The 25,569-nt window shown below is 43.1% G+C and overlaps 1 protein-coding gene across 1 annotated transcript in view; it reads right to left on the bottom strand.

Moving 5' to 3' along the window:
* Positions 1–647: 647 nt before the first annotated feature.
* Positions 648–25,569, bottom strand: part of LOC120998831 (heme-binding protein 2-like) — a 37,556-nt gene continuing 12,634 nt past the window's right edge. Inside the window, exons 2-4 of the mRNA XM_040429681.1 lie at positions 13,087–13,216; positions 12,386–12,557; positions 648–1,009 (exon numbers count right to left, since the gene is read on the bottom strand). Of these exons, the coding sequence (XP_040285615.1) occupies positions 835–1,009; positions 12,386–12,557; positions 13,087–13,216 (477 nt within the window). The 3' untranslated portion in view covers positions 648–834. The remainder of the gene's footprint in view (positions 1,010–12,385; positions 12,558–13,086; positions 13,217–25,569) is intronic.

Below are 25,569 nucleotides of genomic sequence, written 5' to 3'. Positions count from 1 at the left end.
TAAGAAAATCATGTTCTTTTTTTCCCTGTAACATGTTCACTTCACAGGAATTAAAAAAAATATTTTAATAGTCAAGACATTTTCTGACACGGCAATACTTGATTAGTATAAAAAAAAAAATTAACATTTTTACATGCAAAATTTAGAAAAGGGGTAATTTTATTTTTTTTAACTTAGTAACTATTAGCCCCCTTAGACGGGCTAGAACTTGGCATCTTTTGTCCCATTAACCCTAGAGAACTATTAGGGTGAATAGGATTTTTACACTGTCCCTACTGCGCTATGCCTTGTGCACAGAGCAGCAGCAGAGAACTTACCATGGAAGGCCTGAGCAGCGTCCAGACTGCCATGGTAACCGATCAGAGTCCCATGATTTCACTGAGGGAGCTCATATGAGAAGGCAGAGGGAACTGCATCCCTCTGCCTTACCTCACAGGTGCCACGATCCTTGTCGATTGTAGTAGCCAAGGGGGAGGTTCGGCAGAATCACTGTTACCAGTCATTGCCGCTGGGTGCCTGCTGCATTATACAGCCCACTACATACATTCCGTCTACCACTTTGACGTACAGGTACGTCAGTGGTTGAAGGGGTTGTTAATGTATATAGAAAGTAAATGGTCAGGTATACACACACAAGGAAAAAGCCATACTAGACAAATATTTTAATGCTACAAAATCAGTTACAAAAACAGCACATCTATGATAACATACAAGGCAATGTGGAAAATTTAACAAGAGCCATTTGTTACATGTCCTGGTCAAATATTACAAGATATGGGGATTACATTCAGGGCTGAGCAGAGGAATGATAAAGTCCCCAATGCTGAGAGAAGTTTACTTTGCCATGTACCACACTTCATTGTGGCGGCCAAAAAGTTCAAAAGGAGGATTGTAGCCAGCACGTATGAAGTATGTATCATCAAACTGCAGACCAAGGAGCTTCAGGTTCTCTGCTAGGGCTTTAGCTTGATCACCATATGCTTTGTTTAGGGCATATCCTCCAAAAGACCTGAAAAGAATAGAAAGTTCACATTGACATCCAGCAGAGGAGATATACATGGTATACAGGGGAAACTCAAAATTGAAATATCGTGCAAAGTTCATTTATTTCAGTAATGCAACTTAGAAAGGTGAAACTAACATAAGAGACTCATTACATGCAAAGCGAGATATTTCAAGCCTTTATTTGGTATAATTTGGATGATTATGGCTTACTGCCTATGAAACCCCAAAGTCTCAATTTTGAGGTACCCTTTGCTCAGGGGGTATGGATTAATTAGCCGACTAGAGTGACACTTAGAATTTTGTGAAAAGGCTTAATATTCTAGTTTCAAACTTTAAAGGGAGTCTGTCATCAGCATTTCACGTTTGTAACCCTTCCCATAGCTTTCAAGCATGCTTACAGTTAATAAAAACGTTACCTTTAGCATCAATCCTGGACTTATAAAACATCTTTATAGCATATGCAAATGAGGGCTCGCAAGTGCCCAGGGGCGGCGTTACGCTCGTAGGTGCCCTGCTAGCTCAGCCTTTTCTTCGCTTCCGCCCGCCCGCCCATCCTTTCCCTCTGACAGCCTACCTACTAACTTGTTGTTTCGCCGAGATCCTGCGCCGTCAGTCGGCGCATGCGCACTGCGAGGCCCATTCCTTGTACAGCATCACTGTAACTATTGCGCATGTGCCGGCTAACGGCGCGAAGCCTGCGCATGCGTATTAATTACTGTGATGGCGTACAAGGAAAGGTCATCACAGTGCGCATGCGCCGGCCTGACTGCGCAGGATCTCGGCGAAACAACAAGTTAGTAGGTAGGCTGTCAGAGGGAAAGGATGGGCGGGTGGAAGAAAGGGGCGGGGGGGGGGGGGGGGGAAGCGAAGAAAAGGCTGAACTAGCAGGGCACCTAAGAGCGTAACGCCGCCCCTGGGCACTTGTGAGCCTGCATATGCTACAAAGATGTTTGACGGTTTTATAAGTCCAGGATTGATGCTAAAGGTAACGTCTTTATTAACTGTAAGCATGCTTGAAAGCTATGGGAAGGGTTACAAATGTGAAATGCTGATGACAGATTCCCTTTAAGCTGCATTAATGCAACTCCTTTTAAAATGCATTACTGAAATAAATGGACTTTTACACGATATTCTAATTTTTCGAGTTTAATCTGTACAATTATAGACTTAGTTATTCAAATGGTCATTGCAATATCCTTGCTCTGGACACCTCTTCTCCATTGAAACAGCAGAAATCTGCTAACACATGAGCAGCAGTGTTAGGGCCCATTCAGACAGCTGTATGAACGGGTCAGCACCTGTTCCGCAATTCTGCGGAATGGGTGCGGACCCATTCATTTCAATGGGGCCGAAAATATGCGGAAGCACACCGTGTGCTGCCCGCATCCGTGGTTCCCTTCAGTGGCTCTGCAGAAAGGATAGAGCATACTTCAAGCCATAGTGCCCACCCCTTGTAACGTCCTGATGCTAGCAATCTACTATATCATCTGCACTGAGAGAAAATCACTGTTATCTGTGGTGTTACATAGGACTGCAGACAAGACGTTCATGGTATATCCACAGGACTCTGGAGTCCAATAGATGCAGGGCATACCACGGTTCCCATTTCCCCACAGAAGTAAATTGAGAGGCACCTCTCCATACACTGCAGCAGTCATATGAAGCCCTGATCTTGAGAGTCTGCGCCTATTATACTGTCATATCCTGCAGGGCCGTCTTGAACAAGGGGCTAAAAGGGGCAGCTGCCCTGGGCCCAGTTGCTCCTGGGGGGCCTAAGGCAGCTGCCTCTTGAGCCCTGCTAGCCACTTCCCCGGGTGTCAGGCTGTCAGCTACACAGGGGGTGCTGCCATGCCATGCCTGCCGGCACTCCAGGCAGCGAACAGTGAGAGCTGTGATTCTCTAGGACCTTAGACGACATCACCACCATGTGACCAGTAACCTAGCAATATTACTGGTCACGTGGCTATGAGGTCATCAATGTCCTACCAGGAGTGTTGAGGTAGAAGTTTGCCTTGAAGGATAACACATATTATATATATATATATATATATATAATATTTTATTTTTTATTTTTTTTGAGTATTGGATTGTGGTGATTAATATCTCCTTGGTGGCCCTATTTCAACTTTTCACTGTCTATTTAATTACCCCTTAATTCCACATTTTTGTTCCCTGTACTGCCTACTTTTACCTGTGCTTAAAATAGGGTTGCTAGGCATGTTCTATCTAGACAGAGCACACAGCGTGCAGGCTCACATTACTGACAGCCAGGGACTGTAAGTAAATGATTAAAGCCAGGTCCTCCTCAGCAGCTGATAACAGTGCCTGGGCTGTGTGCACTTCTCCCTGTCCCTGCGCTTGGCAGACGCTCCCTCACTCAGCAGAGCTGGACAATGCAGAGTCGAAGCAGCGCAGACCAGGGAAGGGAGATCTACCATCTGCTCAGTGTATAAATGAAAGCAACATGTGGCAAGAGGACCCCGTTGTGCTGCCAGAGATTAACCCTTTGGGGGGGGGGGGGAAATCTCTGGTTACTGACTTTTAGGGGGCTATTGTTACTGGCTAGTGAGGGCAGGCGGGATTAGCCTCAGGGTGAGGGCAGTGGCGGCCATCTTAACTAAATAGTGAAATTGCAGTTTTATGCAGACTGGTTGCTAAGGGCTGAATCTTATTAAATATGGGGTAAGTCAGTCTAATAGTAACTGATTCTGGAATATTGTGTTATTAGTAACTACATATATGAAAATTGAAATTAGGGTCTAAATGTGACAGTTATCCTTTAACTGTGGAGCTTTTTTTTGTGAAGATTACATCGGAAAAAGGTGACAGGGGCTGCTATGCTACTATACTGCTGCGCTGCTGTATACCATGGAGTGCTGCGCTGCTGTATACCGTGGAGTGCTATACTGTATACTGTGGAGTTCTATACTGCTGTACTGTATACTGTGGGGGGCTGTATACTGTGGGTGCTGTATATTGTGGAGTGCTATACTGCTGTACTGTATAGTGTGGGGGGCTGTATAGTTTGGGAAGCTGTATACGGTGAGGTGCTATACTATATACTGTGGGGTACTGTATAGTGTGGGGTGCTATACTGCATACTGTGGGTTGCTGTATACTATAGGGTGCTATACTGCATACTGTGGGTTGCTGTATACTATAGGGTGCTATACTGCATACTGTGGGGTGCACTGTAACACTAGGGTGAGCCGAGCTCCGGTCTACTTCCTGCAGAGCGGTGCCCACTTCCAGCCTGAGCCCAGCTGCCCAGAGCACTGATCCTGAGCTGCTGGAGTCTTCAGAACTGGAAGTATTTACAGTCATTCACTGAACTCTACCAGATGTGTGAATTTTTTGTGTGTTGTGGTGGAGGGCGTGATTGCCTGCTAAGGTGTGGGAAAGCGGGATCCAGGGGGCCCAAGTAAATTTTTGCCCAGGGTCCAATCAATATTAAAGACGGCCCTGATATCCTGGGGAAAAAAATAAAATAAATCTGTGTAATACAGTACCAGCAAAGAGGGATGGATTGAGGAGAGGCAAAGCCATAGCAGAGGCCCAGACATGACTGCAAAGAGAGGGCAAACCACACAGCTAACCCACTCCAACCCTGTAGTCCACATTGAGACCACATGGCTGCAGGGAATTGAGCGTATAAATCCATTTGAGCTCTCTCTTTTTTAGGAGTCCGATTCTGTTGCCACCTCTCCTTGGCATTGGTATATGGTCAATAATATAACACTTCAGATCTTTCTCAGTATGTTTGTGATTGGCAAAGTGTTTAGAGACTGGTAAGTCTTACCAGTCTCTAAACACTTTGCCAATCACAAACATACTGAGAAAGATCTGAAGTGTTATATTATTGACCATATACCAATGCCAAGGAGAGGTGGCAACAGAATCGGACTCCTAAAAAAGAGAGAGCTCAAATGGATTTATACGCTCAATTCCCTGCAGCCATGTGGTCTCAATGTGGACTACAGGGTTGGAGTGGGTTAACTGTGTGGTTTGCCCTCTCTCTTTGCATTCTAAATGTCGACTGTCTTGCTGTGAAGTATGTGATTTGTGTATACAAAACATATATCCTAGGTTTATTCCGCAAGTTTTCCCTGGTCAAAAACAAGTTTTTTGATTTTTAACTTTTATGCATTCTTATTTTTTTCCTTTTTTCATTCTTTCAGATAATTTTTCACTGGATTCGGGATATGGAGAAGTGGCGTTATGTCCATTGGGGCTGTGCAATCACGATATCTGGACACGTCTGCTCATGCACTATACGGTCTTTTAGACTTGTGTATCTCCTCAAATAACTATTTCTGTATTTTCTTATTTAGATTCCGTTACTAGCATGGCGGGGTGTGATGAGGAGAACCCTCAGAGTGAGGTGGCGATGGATGGATTTTGACCGGTGTAGCGGTGCGACTCTGCATTTACATGCGGATGCGCTACCGCTCTATGGTCATGGTAGGGTGCTCCACTTCAATTTGTAGGTGTGGCCCTCTCCCTAGTCCACTTAGCCACTGCGACACTCGGACATTGTTATATGTCTTTTTTCACCCTGAGCCTGCGGTATACCGGGATCACTAGTTGTTCTCAGTAGCAGCGTAATTCAGTGGGCGTTCTGCCCTTATCCAAAATGGCGGCGTTAGCGTTACAGCCCAAGAGCGCACGCGTCACGTGACGAGGCTAATGCTAGACGGAAGCACAGTTTATGCGTCATAGGGGCATGCGCAGTGGCGATTCAGGTACGCCGGATCGCACATGTCTACATGGACAACAGCCGCTCTCCCTCCTGCATCCATCATATGTATCACCTGTAACAGTAAGCACTTTGCACTTTATGTAATTATCTACAGCTGGCACTAGTTATGTGATTTATGGAATACAAATGTATTGTACTATTTATATTCACTATATTATTTCACAATTGTATGTATCACGATTCAATGTCTCTGTATGTTTGGTTTCATTGCTTTATATATTTATAATGTATCATGTATTTTGATTTTTTATTAATCATGTCCACTTAATATGTAATTGTCTTGAATTGGTTGTAACACTATATATACCCAGAGTTTTGATGTGTACACACTGCTTGAGGAAGGCTCCTGTGTAAGAGCCGAAACGTCGCTACAGCCTTTGGGTAAATAAAGTTTATTTTATTTTAATCCAGTGGAGTGCTGCCCTTTTTTTTATATATATATATATATATATATATATATATATATATATTTTTTTTTTTTTTCTCTATATCACAGTCCATAAATATTGGGACATCGACACAATTCTAACATTTTTGGCTCTATACACCACCATAATGGATTTGAAATTAAACAAACAAGATGTGCTTTAACTGCAGACTGTCAGCTTTAATTTGAGGGTATTTACATCCAAATCAGGTGAACAGTGTAGGCATTACAACAGTTTGCATATGTGCCTCCCACTTGTTAAGGAACCAAAAGTAAATTGGACAATTGGCTTTTCAGCTGTTTCATGGCCACGTGTGTGTTATTCCCTCATTATCCCAATTACAATGAGCAGATAAAAGGTCCAGAGTTAATTTCAAGTGTGCCATTTGCATTTGGAATCTGTTGCCGTCAACTCTCCAGATGAGATCCAAAGAGCCGTCACTATCAGTGAAACAAGCAATCATTAGGCTGAAAAAACACAAACCCATCAGAGAGATAGCAAAAACATTAGGTGTGGCCAAAACAATTTGGAACAGTCTTAAAAAGAAAGAGCGCATCGGTGAGCTCAGCAACACCAAAAGACCCGTAAGACCATGGAAAACAACTGTGGTGGATGACCGAAGAATTCTTTCCCTGGTGAAGAAAACACCCTTCACAACAGTTAGCCAGATCAAGAACACTCTCCAGGAGGTAGGCGTATGTGTGTCAAAGTCAACAATCAAGAGAAGACTTTGCCAGAGTGAATACAGAGGGTTCCCCACAAGATGTAAACCATTGGTGAGCCTCAAAAACAGAAAGGCCAGATTAGAGTTTGCCAAACGACATCTAAAAAAGCCTCCACAGTTCTGGAACAACATCCTATGGACAGATTAGACCAAGATCAACTTGTACCAGAGTGATGGGAAGAGAAGAGTATGGAGAAGGAAAGGAACTGCTCATGATCCTAAGCATACCACCTCATCAGTGAAGCATGGTGGTGGTAGTGTCATAGCATGGGCATGTATGGCTGCCAATAGAACTGGTTCTCTTGTATTTATTGATGTGACTGCCGACAAAAGCAGCAGGATGAATTCTGAAGTGTTTCGGGCAATATTATCCGCTCATATTCAGCCAAATGCTTCAGAACTCATTGGACGGCGCTTCACAGTGCAGATGGACAATGACCCAAAGTATACTGCAAAAGCAACCAAAGAGTTTTTTTTAAGGGAAAGAAGTGGATTGTTATGCAATGGCCAAGTCAATCACCTGACCAGAATCCGATTGAGCATGCATTTCACTTGCTGAAGACAAAACTAAATGGAAAATGCCCCAAGAACAAGCAGGAACTGAAGACAGTTGCAGTAGAGGCCTGGCAGAGCATCACCAGGGATGAAACCCAGCGTCTGGTGATGTCTATGCGTACCAGACTTCAGGCTGTAATTGACTGAAAAGGATTTGCAACCAAGTATTAAAAAGTGAAAGTTTGATTTATGATTATTCTGTCCCATTACTTTTGGTTCCTTAACAAGTGGGAGGCACGAATGCAAACTGTTGTAATTCCTACACCGTTCACCTGATTTGGATGAACATACCCTCAAATTAAAGCTGACAGTCTGCAGTTAAATCACATCTTGTTAGTTTCATTTCAAATCCATTCTGGTGGTTTATAGAGCCAAAAATGTTAGAATTGTGTCGATGTCCCAATATTTATGGACCTGACTGTATATCTAATGCATAAAGGTGTGTGTGTGTGTGTGTGTGTGTACGTGTGTACTAAAGGAATCCGCACTGTTGCATTTACAAATCACAAAATTTGGAACACAGGTACATCAGGTGTCCAGGAAGGTTTTAGACGTGGTCTCAGCTCTCTATGACATACCATTCCTGATATATTCCCAAAAAATGCAAATATGTCCCTACATTAGCCAATAGACACCTGCAGGTCTCTCTCCTCATATCCCAACTGCCATACACAGGGTCACGTGACCATCAGCCAATAGACGCTCGCAGGCCCTTAGTCTCCACATACATACAGTTTTACACCAGGTTTCCATAACAACCCAGCCATTTTTCTTCACTGCTGTAGGTCAGCTTTAAAAGGGGCAAGGCGCTGTGGGAGGTCACTGTTAAAGTGAGGAGGGGACTTTGGAGGCCACTATTAAAAAGGGGCAGCGGGGTACTGTGAGGTCAGTTAGAGGATACTGTCGATATCTTAACACAAACCCTAAATGAAACAGAAAATATACCCATGCAAAGCCGGGGCCTTCTGCTAATGTGTGTGCATTAAAAAAAGTTAACATAGGAAGGGGAGGTGGGAGTGGTGCAAGAAGAAAAAGGTGGGGTAGATTTTAGGTAAGGAGAGAAGGGCATGGTACTTGTTAAAGGGTCTATGAGGAAGGCACCTTCAATTCCCACTTGTCCCAGACCTGAAGACTTGACAACCCAGAGTCGGTGCATTACGACTGGGGATCATCCAGAATAAAGACCTTCCAAAGACTCCACGTTTAGGCAGAGTTCACACTTCAGTTATGTCGAGCCAAAACCAGTAGTGAAGCCTACAAAGAGAAGGTAGACTGGAAAGATATACACCTGTTCTGTGCTTTTGACCCCCACCTAGTTTTGGCTCACAATAAGGCTACATTCACACGACCGTAGTGTTTCTTTGTTCTGGGTGGTGGCGGATGTGTGGGCCATCATGAGGAAATTCAATTACACGTGGTCGTCACAGGTGTTGAATTCCTCAGAGATTCATTAATTTTTTGAAATGTTAGGTTGTCCACACTGGCGGGAGCTAGGAGAGTGTGCTTATCGGTCATGATCAACCCTGATGCGCTGAACATTCTTTTGCACAGGACACTCGACGAGGGGCAAGCCAAGAGTTCCATATACAAGGTGGAGTTCCAGCACGTGGGGCTGTCACAAATCAGACGTCTGACGGGCAGATGGTGTCGCCGCTGAACGTCAGCAAGGCGAGCCATGGCAGTGTAAGAGCTTCTAAAATGGCCAGAGATTTTCCTGGCCTGCCGCAAGACGTCCTGGACCCCGGGGTATTTGGCAACGAATCGCTGCACAACTAAGTTCAGGACGTGTGCCATTTTGCCCTGTTTTTACCAACTAAAATTGAGCGGGGTTAGCCACTGATTGGCCTGTGACTGCAGAGCTGAAAGCAATGCATGTCTGATGTGGCTTTTGGCTTCCAAGCACAACATGGCAACGTCTCACCTGGGATGTCAAATAGGTTCTGGGGAGCAGCGGAAGAGGAGGAGTCACAGGATGGAGAAGGAAGAGAAGAGGCAGGCCAGCATGCAATTGTTGGCGGTAACCCCAAAGCCACAGGTTACATGCTTGACAGCCGTCAGAAAGTTCACCCAGTGGGCAGTAAAAGTTATGTACCTTCCCTGCCCGTGTTTGCTAGACCACGTGTCTGTGGTCAGATGTATCTTGGCACCGACACTGTGTGCCAGAGATATATTCACTTACTGCTGAACATGGCCATATAGCTCTGGGATGCCCTTCTGGGAGAAATTGTTTGGAGGGAATTCGGTGGCTCTCCTGTGTGGGCAATATGCAAGGTGCACATGTCTAAGCTGACTCACCCAGTCAGAAAAGGCAGGCGTATAGGAACACAGGAAGACAGGCACCCTATATGAGGTCACCAGCAGATATCAAAGGACAAGGGATAGTGTGTATATGATAACATTTTTATTACTACCCAAATAATTATAGTTTTTATCAATATAGGTCACTCCCAATGTACAGGGAGAGGAGTGGGTGGTGTAAAATAGATAAATGAATAAAGAAAAATAATGTGAAAATGTGATATAGCCCAATACAGGGTGTTTTAAGTCCAGAATCATGGTATGTAGAACTTTAAATATTAGACAAATATAGTCAATAGTCTGAGCTGGATTCAGTTGATTAAAATAAGTAAAAAGTTAGTACAAAGATCTAAATTGTGACAGGTTTAAAAGGATATATCAGCAGCATTCCAGATCAAATGTATGTGTATACAATCCATCCCGGTTTTTTGATGCAACCTGATGAGGACATTTAAACCCTGGCAGGCTGTTGCACGGGCTACCACTGATGAAGGCTGCAATCCTTTACAACGCGTATGGTTATCCAAGCCCTAGGAAGCGCTTCCAAACTCCCCTGCACCATCAGGCTGCCTCCATCCATTGACAACACCAGGAATTAAAGCGCCCGGAAAAAGCGTGCGCTAAACTGCTGCATGTGGCAAGAACGCCAGACACAGTCAGCAGCCCTCTGACCGGAGGAAAAGACAGCAACATTCGCATCAACAGACTGATCCACAAACAGCAGCCCTTCGCGGTCATCGCATCCATCTGCCGGCCCCGTCGGGAGTGCGGGTTCTGACAGCATTGCTTCCACTAGGCTCAGTGATGGGATGCCAGGTGCCTTCTTAAGGAGTCGTCCCTAGGTGAGTGTTGGGCTTACCACGACTTATGTGTTGACAGCACAGGCTGCAGATGTCAACACTATTGTCAGCAGCTGACACGTTAAAAAAAAAAAAAAAAAAAAAGCCCACACTGCGGAGCCATGTGCTGGCGTCCTGGGAGAACCAGAAGTGACCGTGGATGGCTCGCTCCAAATACATTTGCAGTCTGCTTTTTGTTTTCTGTGCCCTGCGAGCTCTGCCTGCTTCTCCACCCCATCTGCTGCTTAGTCTCTCCCTCTGAACTCCCCTCCTCTTGTGGGCACCCACGTGACATACATTGACACCTTCACCCCCACGGACATTTGAGATCTCGGAGTAGGCAGCAACAGTGGGGACCTCCCTCCTTGGGCTGATCTGGGTACGGTCTTCAGACCACTGGGTGGCGGCCGTTGCTACCTCTTCCTGATCCGATGTCAAGAATGGCTGCGCATCGGTAAGGTCTGGGAATGGATAGGAAAATTCCTCTAACTCAAGTGCAGATGCAGAGGGTGAGGAGGGTGCAGATGCAGAGGGGCGAGTGAGCCACTCAACCAACTCTGGTGCGTCCTGTGAAGTAATCGCACGTGCCTTCTCCAACTTCCCACTTAGGCTCCAGCCTGGTGCACCTGCCTGACCCCTACGGAAAGGCCTGCCTCTTCCTCTGCCTGTCATTTTCAAAATGGCCCTGTGCCCGTCCCTAGAGAAGCAGTATTTTGTGGAAGCATGTATATCAAATCCATCTGTTTTTTGGGGGGCAACAGGTATATCACACCTGTTGCAAATAGTTATTTTAATAGCGTTTGTCCCTCTATATAGCTGCAGTATTGCAGCAGAACCGCACACAACTGCTGCACAATACAAATGCACTATAATATACTTTCTATGTTAAAAAGTATATTATAAGTACATCACACCCATACCAGCCCTTAAAAGGACTTTTGTGGCACTATTAGCTAACGTTTGGTGTCCCCAACAGTCTGTCCCTGCTCCACAAAGCAACCTCTCCCTACACTGGCAAAACACAGAATGTAAAATGGCTGCCAGATCGGGTTCTTTGATAGGGTGGGGTTGTAATCATGTGTTGAAACATCTCAATTGGCTGTCCTGTCCCACCTGATGGATGTGTCATGGGTCAAAGTTCAGCGCAATGCAAAAGAATATGGTGCCGGCGGACATCGCCATATGTTCGCATCTTCAGCGAATGTGCAAAGTTTGCCGCAAAACGACTGCCGGGCGAACCGCAAGGCCATCTCTAATAGGGGTTATTAAAGTGAAATTACCATTTATACAGCTAGACAAACAGTTAACCCTTTGTGACAATGGCTCCATTTTTAATAAAGACCAATTGAAAAAAATAAATAAAATTATTATATATATTTATATATATATATATATATATATATATACATATACATATACATATACATATACATATACATATACATATACATATACATATACATACACACACACGTTGGCAGTCCCACTGTTTGCAAAAGACAACAAAAAAGAAAGGCCATAAACTAATAAAAAACATGGACAAAAAGTGGTTATTCTGGAATCTAATGGTAAAAAAGGAAGACCATCTATGTGAGTGCGGGCCCTTAAACATGATTTTACACCCATCACAGTCAGTTGCGTGATGTACTGGCATAAGAAATGGCTTGTTTTTTGTCTTTTTAAGCACAATTAGGATATTCGCTTGTCATGTGACTTTCCCCCAAATCTGACTTGATATAACAGAACAAATGGACGACCTGAACTAGTAGTGACTTACTTGACATATACAGAAGCTGCAGGATATGTATCCAGGTAAACTTCAGGGTTTGTAGGTTTTGGAGGATTCTCCACAGCATGTGGCACAAAGAAGGACATTGTGGAATTATCAGCAGGTGGTTGTTTTAATGGCACATATGTTATCACGGGTACTGTCATGTTTATCTTCAGCCCTAAAAAAAAAAAAAAAAGGAAACCGACTGAAAGGTGAGACATTTTACCAACACTGGAGTATGTGTTAACACCATGTTGCCGACACAGCCTCCAAAACCCTTCACTGTGGACAGAAAATATCAGTACCTCTTGTATGAGGGAGGAACATTATGTGCCTATTGCTGTCCAGTAGTTGACTTGCAGAACAAGGGGTTTTCCTTCCAGTTCTGCTTTTTTTTTTTTCTTTGTTATATAAAATTTATGACACCAAATTGCCTCAAGCTAAGCTTGAACGCAAGTTCAGATTTCATTTATATGACCGGTGTCAGGAAGAAAACAATGGCATAGTTTTGTTCAAGAGACTAGGATGCCCCATTGTTTTCTTGGAATCCTTTAATGGCCTTTGGCCATTACCGTTTGGCGCAACTCCATGTCAGACCTGTCGCCATTTGCTTACAATTGGATCTGTGGAGGTCAAGAATAGCGATGTAAGACACAGAAGCCCACAATATAGATGTGAGCAGAGCCTTATATAAGAGGACAACATACCTTCAGCATTGTTCCCAGAGATATACTTAAACAGACGGTTGAAGCTGATCATAATCCCCATGCCAAATATGTCCTGCTTTAGTGAAGTTGTCACCCAACGACTTTCTTCATACTGACGAAGTTCAAAGTCCTGAAAATGTAAGAGTTCAATGAGAAAAACTTCCAGTTCTGCTTTTTTTTTTTTCTTTGTTATATAAAATTTATGACACCAAATTGCCTCAAGCTAAGCTTGAGCGCAAGTTCAGATTTCATTTATATGACCGGTGTCAGGAAGAAAACAATGGCATAGTTTTGTTCAAGAGACTAGGATGCCCCATTGTTTTCTTGGAATCCTTTAATGGCCCTTGTGTGAGGATTCCATTAAAAACATGCTCTTGGCTCTACATCAATCCCTACGTTCGGATATGGCAGGGTTAATTAACCCTTTGGCAGCCAAAGTTAAAGAAAACATGGATAAAATCCTACATGTGGAGAACAAAATGGCAGATTTTGCCACTTCACAAAATAACATCATAGATGCCCATAATGATATGGCGGATGAATTGGAGACCATTAAGAGCAAACTAGCAGACCTGGAAGATCGTTCCAGAAGGAACAATGTTAAATTTAGGGGCATCCCGGAAGACATAGCACCCCGAGATCTACAGTCTTATCTTAAGAGCCTCATCAAAGCACTACTACCAAACATTCCTGTCCCTGATATGATAATCGACAGGGCTCATAGGATTCCAAAGCCATTGCACCTCAATGCGGATATCCCAAGGGACACACTAGCCAGGATCCATTTTTTTTCACACTAAAGAGGCTTTAATGCTGGCAGCTAGGAACAGTAACAAACTCCCTGCTCCTTTTCAAACAGTCAGGCTTTTCGCCGATCTTTCCATGACAACTCTGAGGCAAAGAAGGGATTTACAACCGATCACCCTTGCTCTCAGGGAAAAATGATATTCAATATAAATGGGGTTACCCGCAAAAACTGCTAATTCGGAAAGATGGAAAAACCCACGTGGTGAAATCAGTTGCAGAAGGGCGAGAAATACTACTAGCATGGGACATTCCTCTCCAGCCGGAAAAAAGAGAAAAATCAGACGAGATGATCAATTTCCTGCATCTGGTACCTGAGATGGTTAATCTAATTGATGGGTCCAATGTAGATACAGGTGGAAGATAAAGGAATTACCACGTGTGCCTTGCCCAAGATCAACAGAGGTTCAGAGGAGTGGTGACACTTTTGCATTGCATTTATGGGGTCTGTTATCTAACCTTTTATGTTTAGGTGCGGTCTTTATGCTTCCATATTATTATTACAGTTAAAACTCCTCTCAGCCTCACCAGTGGACTTACGCCACCTATATTGCCCAGACGGACTTGATAGTCTGGAGTTGTACTTTTCTTTGTTGTTGTTTTCCCCACTCATCTAGACTCCTCATTAATCTGTTATCTAGATTATCTGTATACAGATATTTGTGCATTTTATTCACTGTTTGGCAGTTGCTTACTGTTACTGAAGTTGATCTGATAATCCTTGATTGTCTGTCTGTTCACTCGAGACTTGGTTCCTCCCCTCACTCATATGGGTCTTAAAATATTATCACTGAATGCTAAAGGGCTTAATTGTCCACAGAAAAGATCATATGTTTGGCGGGAGGCAGCCAAAGCAGGAGCGGACCTTATTTGCATCCAAGAGACCCACTTTATACAGGAGGATGCTAAACGTATTCATAACCGTTCTTTTCCTCACATATTGCACTCTCATTTTAGCAAGAAATCCAGAGGGGTGCTTATAGCTGTCAAGAACTCAGTGGCCTTCACTACCATTTCTTCAAAAGTGGACTCCAGCGGCCGATACATCATCCTGGTATGTTCAATCAACAACATCACCTACACCATAGTTGGTGTCTATGCACCCAATGACCACCAAGTCTCTTTCCTGCGAAAATTACTGAAACAAATAAATTTACTGAAACAAGGGAAGGTGATTATGTGTGGGGATTTTAACTTGGTGATGGATCGATCGCTGGACTCCACTAGCCTAACCCGGCGTTCAGGAGTTGATGTTACCTCTTTGTTGCATGCAGAAGGTCTCTTTGATGTGTGGAGAGCTCAACACAATACGGAAAGAGACTATACCTTTTTTTCCACCCCCCATCTCTCATACTCACGCATTGATAGGTTTCTTGTAGATCAAGCTACCTTGCTACATACAATATCTTCTGACATTGGCCTTATTCAGTGGTCTGACCATGCCCCGATAACATTAACCCTAGAAGATCTATATCAATTCCCACGAGCCCCCATCTGGCGTAATGATCCATATTTATTTTCCAATCCAGAAACTGTTAGGGAGATATCAACTGAATTGAAGGAGTTTTTCGTCTTCAATGATGGATCTGTCACGGATAAATATGTCCTATGGCAGACCCATAAGGCATTCATTCAGGGCTCCCTGATCATATTAAAATGCAAATTAAGAAAAATTAAAGAAAAGGAAATATCTCAGTTGCTTAAATCTATAGCAGACCTTGAGAATCAGAATAAAACGTCCCCTACAGCTCAAACATCTTCCCTACTGAAAATAGAGATGGACAAATTGTGTAGCCTACTGTCACATAATTATTCTAAATCTCTAAGATTAAAATCAAGGTATTATGCCCAAGGGAATAGGGCCGGTAAACTACTAGCTAACCAACTTAAGTCTCAGCAAACCAAATCAAAGATCCCATTCCTCATTCACCCGTCATCTAAAGCAAAATTACTAGATCCTAGAGATATCGCAGAACAATTCCGCTCCTACTACCACAATCTATATAATCTTAAAGACACGGTTGTCTTACCAGATAGCTATCCCGAATTGGTGGAAAACTTTCTAACTCAATCTGATCTACCTACTCTCTCTCCTGATCAACTCCACTCATTGAATGCCCCTCTTATATCCATAGAATTCCAAAAGATAATAACCCTCCCAGCAGGCAAATCTCCAGGCCCGGATGGTTTGTCTAATGAGTACTACAAAACTTTCCTTCCTATATTGTCCCCATATATTCACGATATTTTTAACCTCGCCTTTGAAGGAACCCCATTCCCACCTGAAATGCTCACAGCCCAGAATTACTTTACCAAAACCCGGGAAGTCCCCTGATGTTCCTCAAAATTTTAGGCCAATTTCGCTTCTAAATTCGGACATCAAAATTTTTGCTAAAATAATAGCCAGTAGATTGTCAGCTATACTCCCATCTCTGATCAATGATGACCAAACGGGGTTTGTTAAGAGCCGTATAGCATCAGACAATACCAGAAGATTGATCAACTTATTCGAATATGCTGAACAAAATAACCTCCCTATGTTGACCGCCTACATTGGTCATTCGCATTCTCAGTCCTGGGTAGAATGGGCTTTCAAGGTAACATATTGAACGCCTTTTATAGCTTGTATACCTCTCCCACAGCTAAGGTATGGGTCAACGGAGTGCTATCTGCTCCTTTCCAGATCACCAATGGTTCCCGTCAAGGTTGCCCTCTGTCACCCCTCCTATTCATCTTAGCTTTGGAACCTTTGGCCCAGCACATCAGGAAGGCTCCTCTTATTCATGGTGTAGACATTGGTGGGAGAGACCATAGAATATCACTATATGCTGACGATATTATCCTCACCCTATCAAACCCCCTTCAATCACTTAGTTCGGCCTTTGACATATTAACACACTTTGGCACACTTTCTTATTACAAAATTAATAATTCCAAATCCCAAGCCCTAATGCTTAATATCTCTCAGGATGATGTTGGAGCGTTGAAGTCTCGTTTTTCCCTAGATTGGCAGGAACTGAAACTTCCATACTTGGGAATTAAATTGACGCACCCTTGTTCTCACCTGTATGAACAGAACTATGAACCCCTCCTCAGGACCATGTCGTCTGATCTCTCTCAGTACTCCATGAAGGAGATATCATGGGTTGGCAGGGTAGCAGCGTTTCAGATGATGACACTGCCTAAATTAATATACATATTTAGAGCTCTTCCTATTCCGATCCCTGACATTTTTTCGAAAGGCACAGACAATATTGTCCAAATATGTTTGGAAAATCGCTTAAACCTAGAATTACCCAAAAACAGCTTTTCTTACGAAAAAAAAGCAGGAGGGCTGGGACTACCTTGCATTAGGGACTATCATAGAGCCATTAGCCTGTCACTTGCTAGGGAATGGTGGGACAAAGATTGTAATAAAGCCTGGCACCAAATTGAATCCTACTCAATTAAAGAGGATTCCTAAAGGGACTTATTGATTGGCATATTATGGAGCGGGAAAGTTCCTGACATTTCCCTGCGGACCGTAAAGCATGTAGGGAAGCTTTGGTTGCAATTTCACAACACACACGCAAACTCTACCGACACCTTGTTCTCCCATTTAGATATTCGCTCCCTGGAATGGATCTTGAGAGATATTAGTCTTCAGTGTTGGCGGGATCAGGGGATCGAGAAGGTCTCTCAGCTTGTTTGCTCAGAGGGAGTCCTTCAGTTCACCACTGCCCAACAGATGTTCCAGCTTCCAACTAGTGAAATATTCAACTACCTTAGGGTTAAGCATTTACTGACATTATTACTAAGCCCCCTCACACATACAGAGATCCTTCAACTTTACTGTTCCCGGAACTTGTTGAAAAAAGGAGCGACAGGACGCATATATGATTATATTGGTGATAAATCTAAATTCGTCAAATCCAAAACAATCCAGAAATGGGAAAGGGAGTTGAATAACACATTTTCTGAGGATAAATGGATATCCGCAATAGGTTTTTTAGCCTCTAACTTTAAATGTGTCACACATTATGAGGCTGGTGTTAAGACGCTTTTGAATTGGTACTTTACACCCAAAAGATTACACATCATTTACCCCACATCTTCTCCCTTATGTTGGAGGGAATGTGGAAACACGGGATCCTTGCTCCATGTTTTGTGGGCATGCCCAGTTGTCGCTAGCTTCTGGGGGCAAGTGTTCACTTTGTTGCGGGAATTATCTGGTCAAGACATCCATCCCTCTCCGGAACTCGCTCTTTTATTTCTTGGCATAGAGCGTTTACATACATCATATAGACCCATGGTGGGGCATGTCTTACTGAGCGCCAAACTAGTCATAACCCGCCACTGGAAAAAAGTGACTCCACCAGATTTCTCAGAAGTGGTAGCTGAACTGAATAACACATGTCGTTATGAAAGGATGATTCCGCCCTCAATGCTCTCCCCTGTGAAATAGACGTATATGGAACCCCTGGATGGCTCACCCGAAATTCTCCCAGTAAATGGCCCATTATGAAAAGTAGTGGTCAAATATACCCTTTTTAAGTCCCCATTCTATAGGTCCCTCTTGTAGCTAAGCATCCTGAATGGACAGACCAGTGTTCAAAATTTGTTACTTATGGTTTTTACGTTTAATTGAAGATCCTTAATACCTAATAAAAGCAGAAAAATACTTCTCTGATCATAACTGGTAAAGCTGTGAATATTCTAGGCATTATAAAGATTAAGAAGATAATAAATCTGACGCAAATACGGCTTACTGTGTGGGTAATATGTTGCTAAATTTACTAGTTACGATCCTAATCCACGATGTACCTATGTCACTGTTAAAACCATGTCTTCAATAGTAATGTAAGATTATTATTAATGGAACTATACATATTATTGGTGGCTGCGTCCACCCCAAACTGTTTATGTGATGTCATGCCTTGCTGATCTTTAAACAAAAAAATTTTCAATAAAAATGTTGAACTCTAAAAGAGAAAGTGTAAAGGATACTTTAATTCACTCCTGGTTTTTGCTTTTCCAAAACTGCCATAAGAAACCTGACTATGTGGCCGTACCCTTTGGGTGCTGCCACACCATGGCTGTGCAGCATTTTGGCTGCCAAAAAAATAAAAACACATCCAGTTTTTGTATGTAACATATCAGCATTTCCTTTGAGCAAGGGAAAACACAGCAGACTTAGATACCACTTACTGAAGTGAGACGACCTCTATCATGTAGAGACAGTTAATACAAGTAACTTACTAATGTATTGCGATTGTCCATATTGTCTCCTTTGCTGTCTGGATTAATTTTTCCTTCACATTATACACTGCTCATTTCTATGGTTACAGTCCACCCTGCAATCCAGCATCGGTGGTCGTGCTTGCACACCATAGGAAAAAGCACTAGCCTATGGTCCCGGCCACCAGAGAGGTTGATGCTTTTTCCTATAGTGTGCAAGCACGACCACCACTGATGGATTGCAGGGTGGTCTGTAACCATGGAAACAAGCAGTGTATAACGTGATGGGAAAAAAAAAAATCTAGACAGCAGAGTAAGCAATATGGATTACAACAATACATTAGTAAGTGGCTTGTATTAACTTTCTCTACATAATAAATTCCACTTACTGAAGTGAGACAACCCCTTCAAGTTACATTCATGCATTTCCTTGATGAAAGGAAATGCAGCATAAATGCTAATATTTTAATAAACACATGCATTTTTGCTGCAAAAATGATACTTACCAGTAATTTGATTTTCCAAAGTCCATGACAGCACCAGGATAGAGGGTCCACCTCCCAGGACAGGCAACCCAGAAATATAAAACAAGAGGAGCCACTCCTTCATTCAGTAGTTTCCAGAGATGAGACCACCTTCCATATCTTAGGCTACTTTCACACTCGCGTTTGGTGTGGATCCGTCATGGATCTGCACAAACGCATCTGTTCAGATAATACAACCGCATGCATCCGTTGGCATTATCTGTTACACTGCCAAAACTGATCCGTCTTAAACACCATTGAAAGTCAATGGGGGACAGATCCGTTTTCTATTGTGCCAGTGAAACCAGATCCGTCCCCATTGACTTTGGCTCCGTTTCGTCAGACAGACACCAAAGCGGAACGGAGATGGAACGGAGGCAAACTGATGAATTCTGAGCGGATCCTTTTCCATTCAGAAAGCATTAAGGCCAAAACGCCAGTGTGAAAGTAGCCTTACCGGTCTGACCAGTCCTTGCTCTTGCTTGTATGTTTAACACCTTTTTTTTATTTTCCTGCACACCCAGCGATAACTAAAGAAAAGCTCATCAACAAGATGCTTGTGATAAAAGAAGAAAGAAGGGGGGGGTAGAATTAGAAGGGTGCTGTCATGGATGTCAGTCAAATTACCAGTAAGTAATTCTCATGCTGGCCATAGACTTCTATTATGATGGAATGCCTCTTATAGGCTTCCGTGGAGCATGCCATCATAGAATTCCGTTATGGTCCGTGGTAGCGGAATCCATAGCAGGATTCTTTAATAAGTCGAACGCCAAACTTGAAGACACAAGTTCACTCATGCCTACTCATCACTGGTTCTGTCCTATAAGGCTACTTTCACACTAGCGTTTTTGCTGGATCTGGCAGGGTTCAGCAAAAACACTTCCGTTAGGGTCCATTCACACGTCCGCAATTTTGTTCCGCATTTTGCGGAACGGAATTGCGGACCCATTCATTTCTATGGGGCAGCACGATGTGCTGTCTGGATCCGGAATTGCGGATCCGCACTTCCGGGTCCACAAAAATCAAAAATGTCCTATTCTTGTCCGCAATTGACAAGAATATGCATTTTCTATTAAGTGCTGGCAATGTGCGGTCCGCAAAATGCGGAACGCACATCGCCGATGTCCATGTTTTACGGATCTGCAAAACACACATGGACATGTGAATGGAGACTTAATAATACAACCGTCTGCATCAGTTACTAATACAACAGTCTGCATCCGTTATGAACTGATCCGGTTGTATTATCTTTAACATGCCCAAGACGGATCAGTCATGATCTCCATTGAAAGTCAATGGAGGATGGATCCATTTTCTATTGTGTCAGAGAAAACTGATCCGTCCCCATTGACTTGGGATGTGGCGCAAGACAGATCTGTCTTGCGCCACATCCCATGGCGGAAAGAAAACCGCTCCTTGCTGTGGTTTACTCTCCGGTATGAGAGTGCAACCAAACGGAACGGAATGCATTTTAGAGCATTCCGTTAAGTTTTGTCTCCATTGACAGTGAATGGGGACAAAACAGAAGCGTTTTTTTTCCTGTATTGAGACCTTATGGCAGATCTCAATACCGGAAAATAGAAACACTAGTGTCAAAGTAGCCTTAGGCCTCTTTCACACTTGCGTTGCGGGAAAAGGTGCATTGTAATGCGTTTTGCACTCACGTGAGAAAAATCTGCACGTTTGGTACCCGATTTCACAGAAGTTCGGGTTAGGTGCTTGGTAGATTGCCATTTTCCCTTATAACCATGTTATAAGGGAAAATACATTCTGAATACAGAATGCATAGTACAATAGCGCTGGAGGGGTTAAAAAAAAAAATTAAACTCACCTTAATCCACTTGCTCACACAGCCCGGCTTCTCTTCCGTCTTCTTTTTTGCTGTGTGCAGGAACAGAACCTGTGGTGATGTCACTCTGGTCATCACATGATCCATCACCATGGTAAAAGATCATGTGACGGACCATGTGATGACCGGAGTGACGTCACCACAGGTCCTTTTCCTGCACACAGCAAAAAGACAGAAGAGAAGCCGGGCTGCGCGAGCATGTGGATTAAGGAGAGTTTAATTATTTTTTATTTTTAACCCCTCCAGCGCTATTGTACTATGCATTCTGTATTCAGAATGCTATTATTTTCCCTTATAACCATGTTATAAGGGAAAATTATAATGATCGGGTCTCCATCCTGATAGTCTCCTAGCAACCAAGCATGGAAGAGAAAAAAAAAAAGCACAGCATCCGCACTTGCTTGCGATTTTCACGCAATTCCATTCATTTCTATGGGGCCTGCGTTACGTGAAAAACGCACAAAGAAAAGCATGCTGCGATTTTCACGCAACGCACAAGTGATGCATGAAAATCACTGCTCGTGTGAACAGCCCCATAGAAATGAATGGGTCAGGATTCAGTGCGGGTGCAATGTGTTCAACTCACGCATCGCATCCGCGTGGAATACTCGCCCATGTAAAAGGGGCCTTAAAGGAGTTGTCAGAGTTATGTAAAAAAAAAAAAAAAAAAAAAAGATAGCACTGTAAATCTGATGGTCAGTGATATACAGTCCTGATCAAAAGTTTAAGACCACTTGAAAAATGGCAAAAAATCATATTTTACATTGTTGGATCTTAACAAGGTTCCAAGTAGAGCTTCAACATGCAACAAGAAGAAATGAGAGTGAGACAAAACATTTTTTGAGCATTCAATTAATTGAAAATAACGATTAAACTGAAACAGGCTTTTTTTTCAGCTGATCCAAATTTTAGGACAACATGCCTTTAAAAGGCCAAATCTGTGCAAAGATGTGGATTCATTGTTATTTTCTGTCAGGTAGTCATACGTTGTGATGACAAAGGCAAAAAAACTCCCCTTTTTGAACGTGGTCAGGTTGATGAACTGCATAGGCAGGGTCTCTCACAGCGCGCCATCGCTGCTGAGGTGGGACGCAGGAAGACAGTCATTTGGAATTTCCTAAATGATCCTGAGGGTTATGGAACAAAAAAAGTCAAGTGGAAAACCCAAAAAAATTTCATCAGCACTGAGCCGGAGGATCCAATTGGCTGTCCGTCAAGACACTGGACGATCCTCGACCCAAATTAAGGCCCTTACTGGTGCTGACTGCAGCCTCATAACCATCAGACGGCATCTGAGACTGAAGGGCTTCAAAAACAAAAAACGTCTTCAAAGACCTCGTCCAGGGGCGTACATAGAAATCACTGGGCCCCATAGCAAGAATCTAGATGCAGTGTGTACAGATATGTTGTATATATAGCAGTGTACTGATATGTGAGGTACTAGGTATAATAGATGCAGTGTGTACAGGTATATAGTAAATATAGCAGTGTACTGATATGTGAGGTATAAATTACAGCTCGTACCTCACATATCAATCCAATACTGTATATACAATATGCAAATGTGATCGCACACTACATCCAGCACTCTGCCCTCCATGCTGGATGAGACATTTTTTTTTTCTTTGTAGTATATATTGGAGGCGTGGCGATCTCCTTGGAGTCATTGCACACCTGACCAGTTAATCTGTCCTTGAGGCTGGTTTTAAAGTCAGTATAAAACTGAGTCTGCTTGTATAGAACCTACCATTAGCCATCTGGCTCCAGGAGAAGTATATGGTGGGTTCAGCATGCATGTTGGTACTTGCATCCCTGGATCCGATGAAAGCTGTAATGGCACCGGACGGGGTTACAAGCAAAGTGTACTTGGCTTGCATGCTGACCTGCATTCCCTGGATTTTATGTGGCTGTCATGGCCCATGAACAGGTAGGAACAAGAGTTAGGGACCACTCATGAGACGACCTTGACGCAGTGAGTGGCTTACTATGCTTTGGCCAAAATATAAACCAATGTCTCATCCAGCATGGAGTGCTGGATGTAGTGTGCGATCACATTTGCATTTTCCGTTTATATATGTATTTCGCCATAGTGATCTGCACCTACAGGCAGGTTGTGCTGACCCAACCCCTTATTTTTTTCTTTGTATATACAATATACCTGTACACACTTCCTCTATTATACCTCGTACCTAACATATCAGTACACTGCTGTATATACAATATATCTATACACACTGCATATATTATACCTCGTACCTCACATATCAGTACACTGCAATATATATTATATATCTGTATATATTGCATCTATAATACAGTTTAATATATGCAATATATATATATATATATATATATATATATATATATATATATATATACCAGAAGAAAATCCACGGCACTCCTTGAAGTAAAAAATGTGCAGTTTATTCACACATGTCAGCAAAGACAACGTTTCGGTCCTCTCACAGGGCCTTTCTCAAGTCAAGTGAATATAAAAGTGCATAGTGCAACAATAAATACATCTCTACATCATGACCCTTTACATTGTTAACCAATAGGGTACTAGTGCACTCCCATTCGTGGGTGTGTTACAATTCATATAATTAACTCCACATATTAATATATACACCAACGAAAGTCAAAGCATACCAGTGATACATTTAATAGTGTTCAATCATCATAAGTGTATACAAATGCATACAATAAAGTGAAAAAGTGCAATTTAAAAAGGCATAGACTATTATACCTTGCCAATTGCCTGACCGTGGACCAAAGAGCATAAGGAGAAGGCGTCTTAACTTGTGTTTGGAGCGCGCCACTCTTCCGCGTCCACTACTCCTTACTGCGCATGTATCTCTCCCACTTCCTGTATGACGCAGCATATAACCATCTTGCGTCGCCTCTAGGATGGACGCCAGCGTGGTGACGCCAGATCGACCGCGTCCGAGCGCAACACACACTGAAAGTGTGCGTCAGCGCGCAGCTCAATCATCCGCGCCCCACCACGAATCCTCGTCCACCATCTTAATTCAGGGCACCCATTTGGGCAACATCATTACGTTTCCATGCCACCCCATGTCTCCTTGTCCTTGTCTAGTATTAGGCACAGGCAATAGTCAATGCATACAAATATATATGTTAGTATAGGCATATCACTATAGCTTCTGGTCAATTCACCTTATACAGCGAGCAGACAACATCAGGTCATAGGTCATGTAGACTGGGTGATTAGCTAACCATTCCTCCTGTGACCCTAAATTCCACATTTAACCCTTTCGGTTTCAGGGTATCCAGCCTAAAAATCCACCTTAATTCTGTTTTCTTTAATTTACTCAATCGGTCCCCTCCTCTCTCCAGTGGTTTGACATGGTCTATAATCATAAATTTTAAATCACTTTCTTTATGATTTTTTTCAGCAAAATGCTTTGATACGGGCAAATCTCTTCTTTTATTCCTAATTGATTGTCTATGGTTATTCAACCTAGTTTTAAGATCACAAGTGGTTTCACCAACATATAATTTTTTACACGGGCACCATAATACATATATTACCCATGACGAGTCACATGTAAGGTAATGCCTTATTTCAAAGGTCTCACCCGTGTCTGGATGCGCGAACACAGATCCCTTGGCCATCTGTTTACAGTTCACGCATCCCAGGCACGGGAAAGAGCCCGTGCGCCTTGTTTTGAAAAACGTCTGTCTCCGGCGCAGGCGCACTGAGGGAGTGCTGAGGATACGAGCCTCCTGTGACCCTAAATGTGGAATTTAGGGTCACAGGAGGAATGGTTAGCTAATCACCCAGTCTACATGACCTATGACCTGATGTTGTCTGCTCGCTGTATAAGGTGAATTGACCAGAAGCTATAGTGATATGCCTATACTAACATATATATTTGTATGCATTGACTATTGCCTGTGCCTAATACTAGACAAGGACAAGGAGACATGGGGTGGCATGGAGACGTAATGATGTTGCCCAAATGGGTGCCCTGAATTAAGATGGTGGACGAGGATTCGTGGTGGGGCGCGGATGATTGAGCTGCGCGCTGACGCACACTTTTAGTGTGTGTTGCGCTCGGACGCGGT

This window comes from Bufo bufo, chromosome 4 (assembly GCF_905171765.1).
Source record: "Bufo bufo chromosome 4, aBufBuf1.1, whole genome shotgun sequence".
Classification (NCBI taxonomy): Eukaryota; Metazoa; Chordata; class Amphibia; order Anura; family Bufonidae; genus Bufo; species Bufo bufo.
The sequence above is the reverse complement of the archived record's forward strand: the minus strand, read 5'-3'. Positions and strand labels throughout refer to the sequence as shown.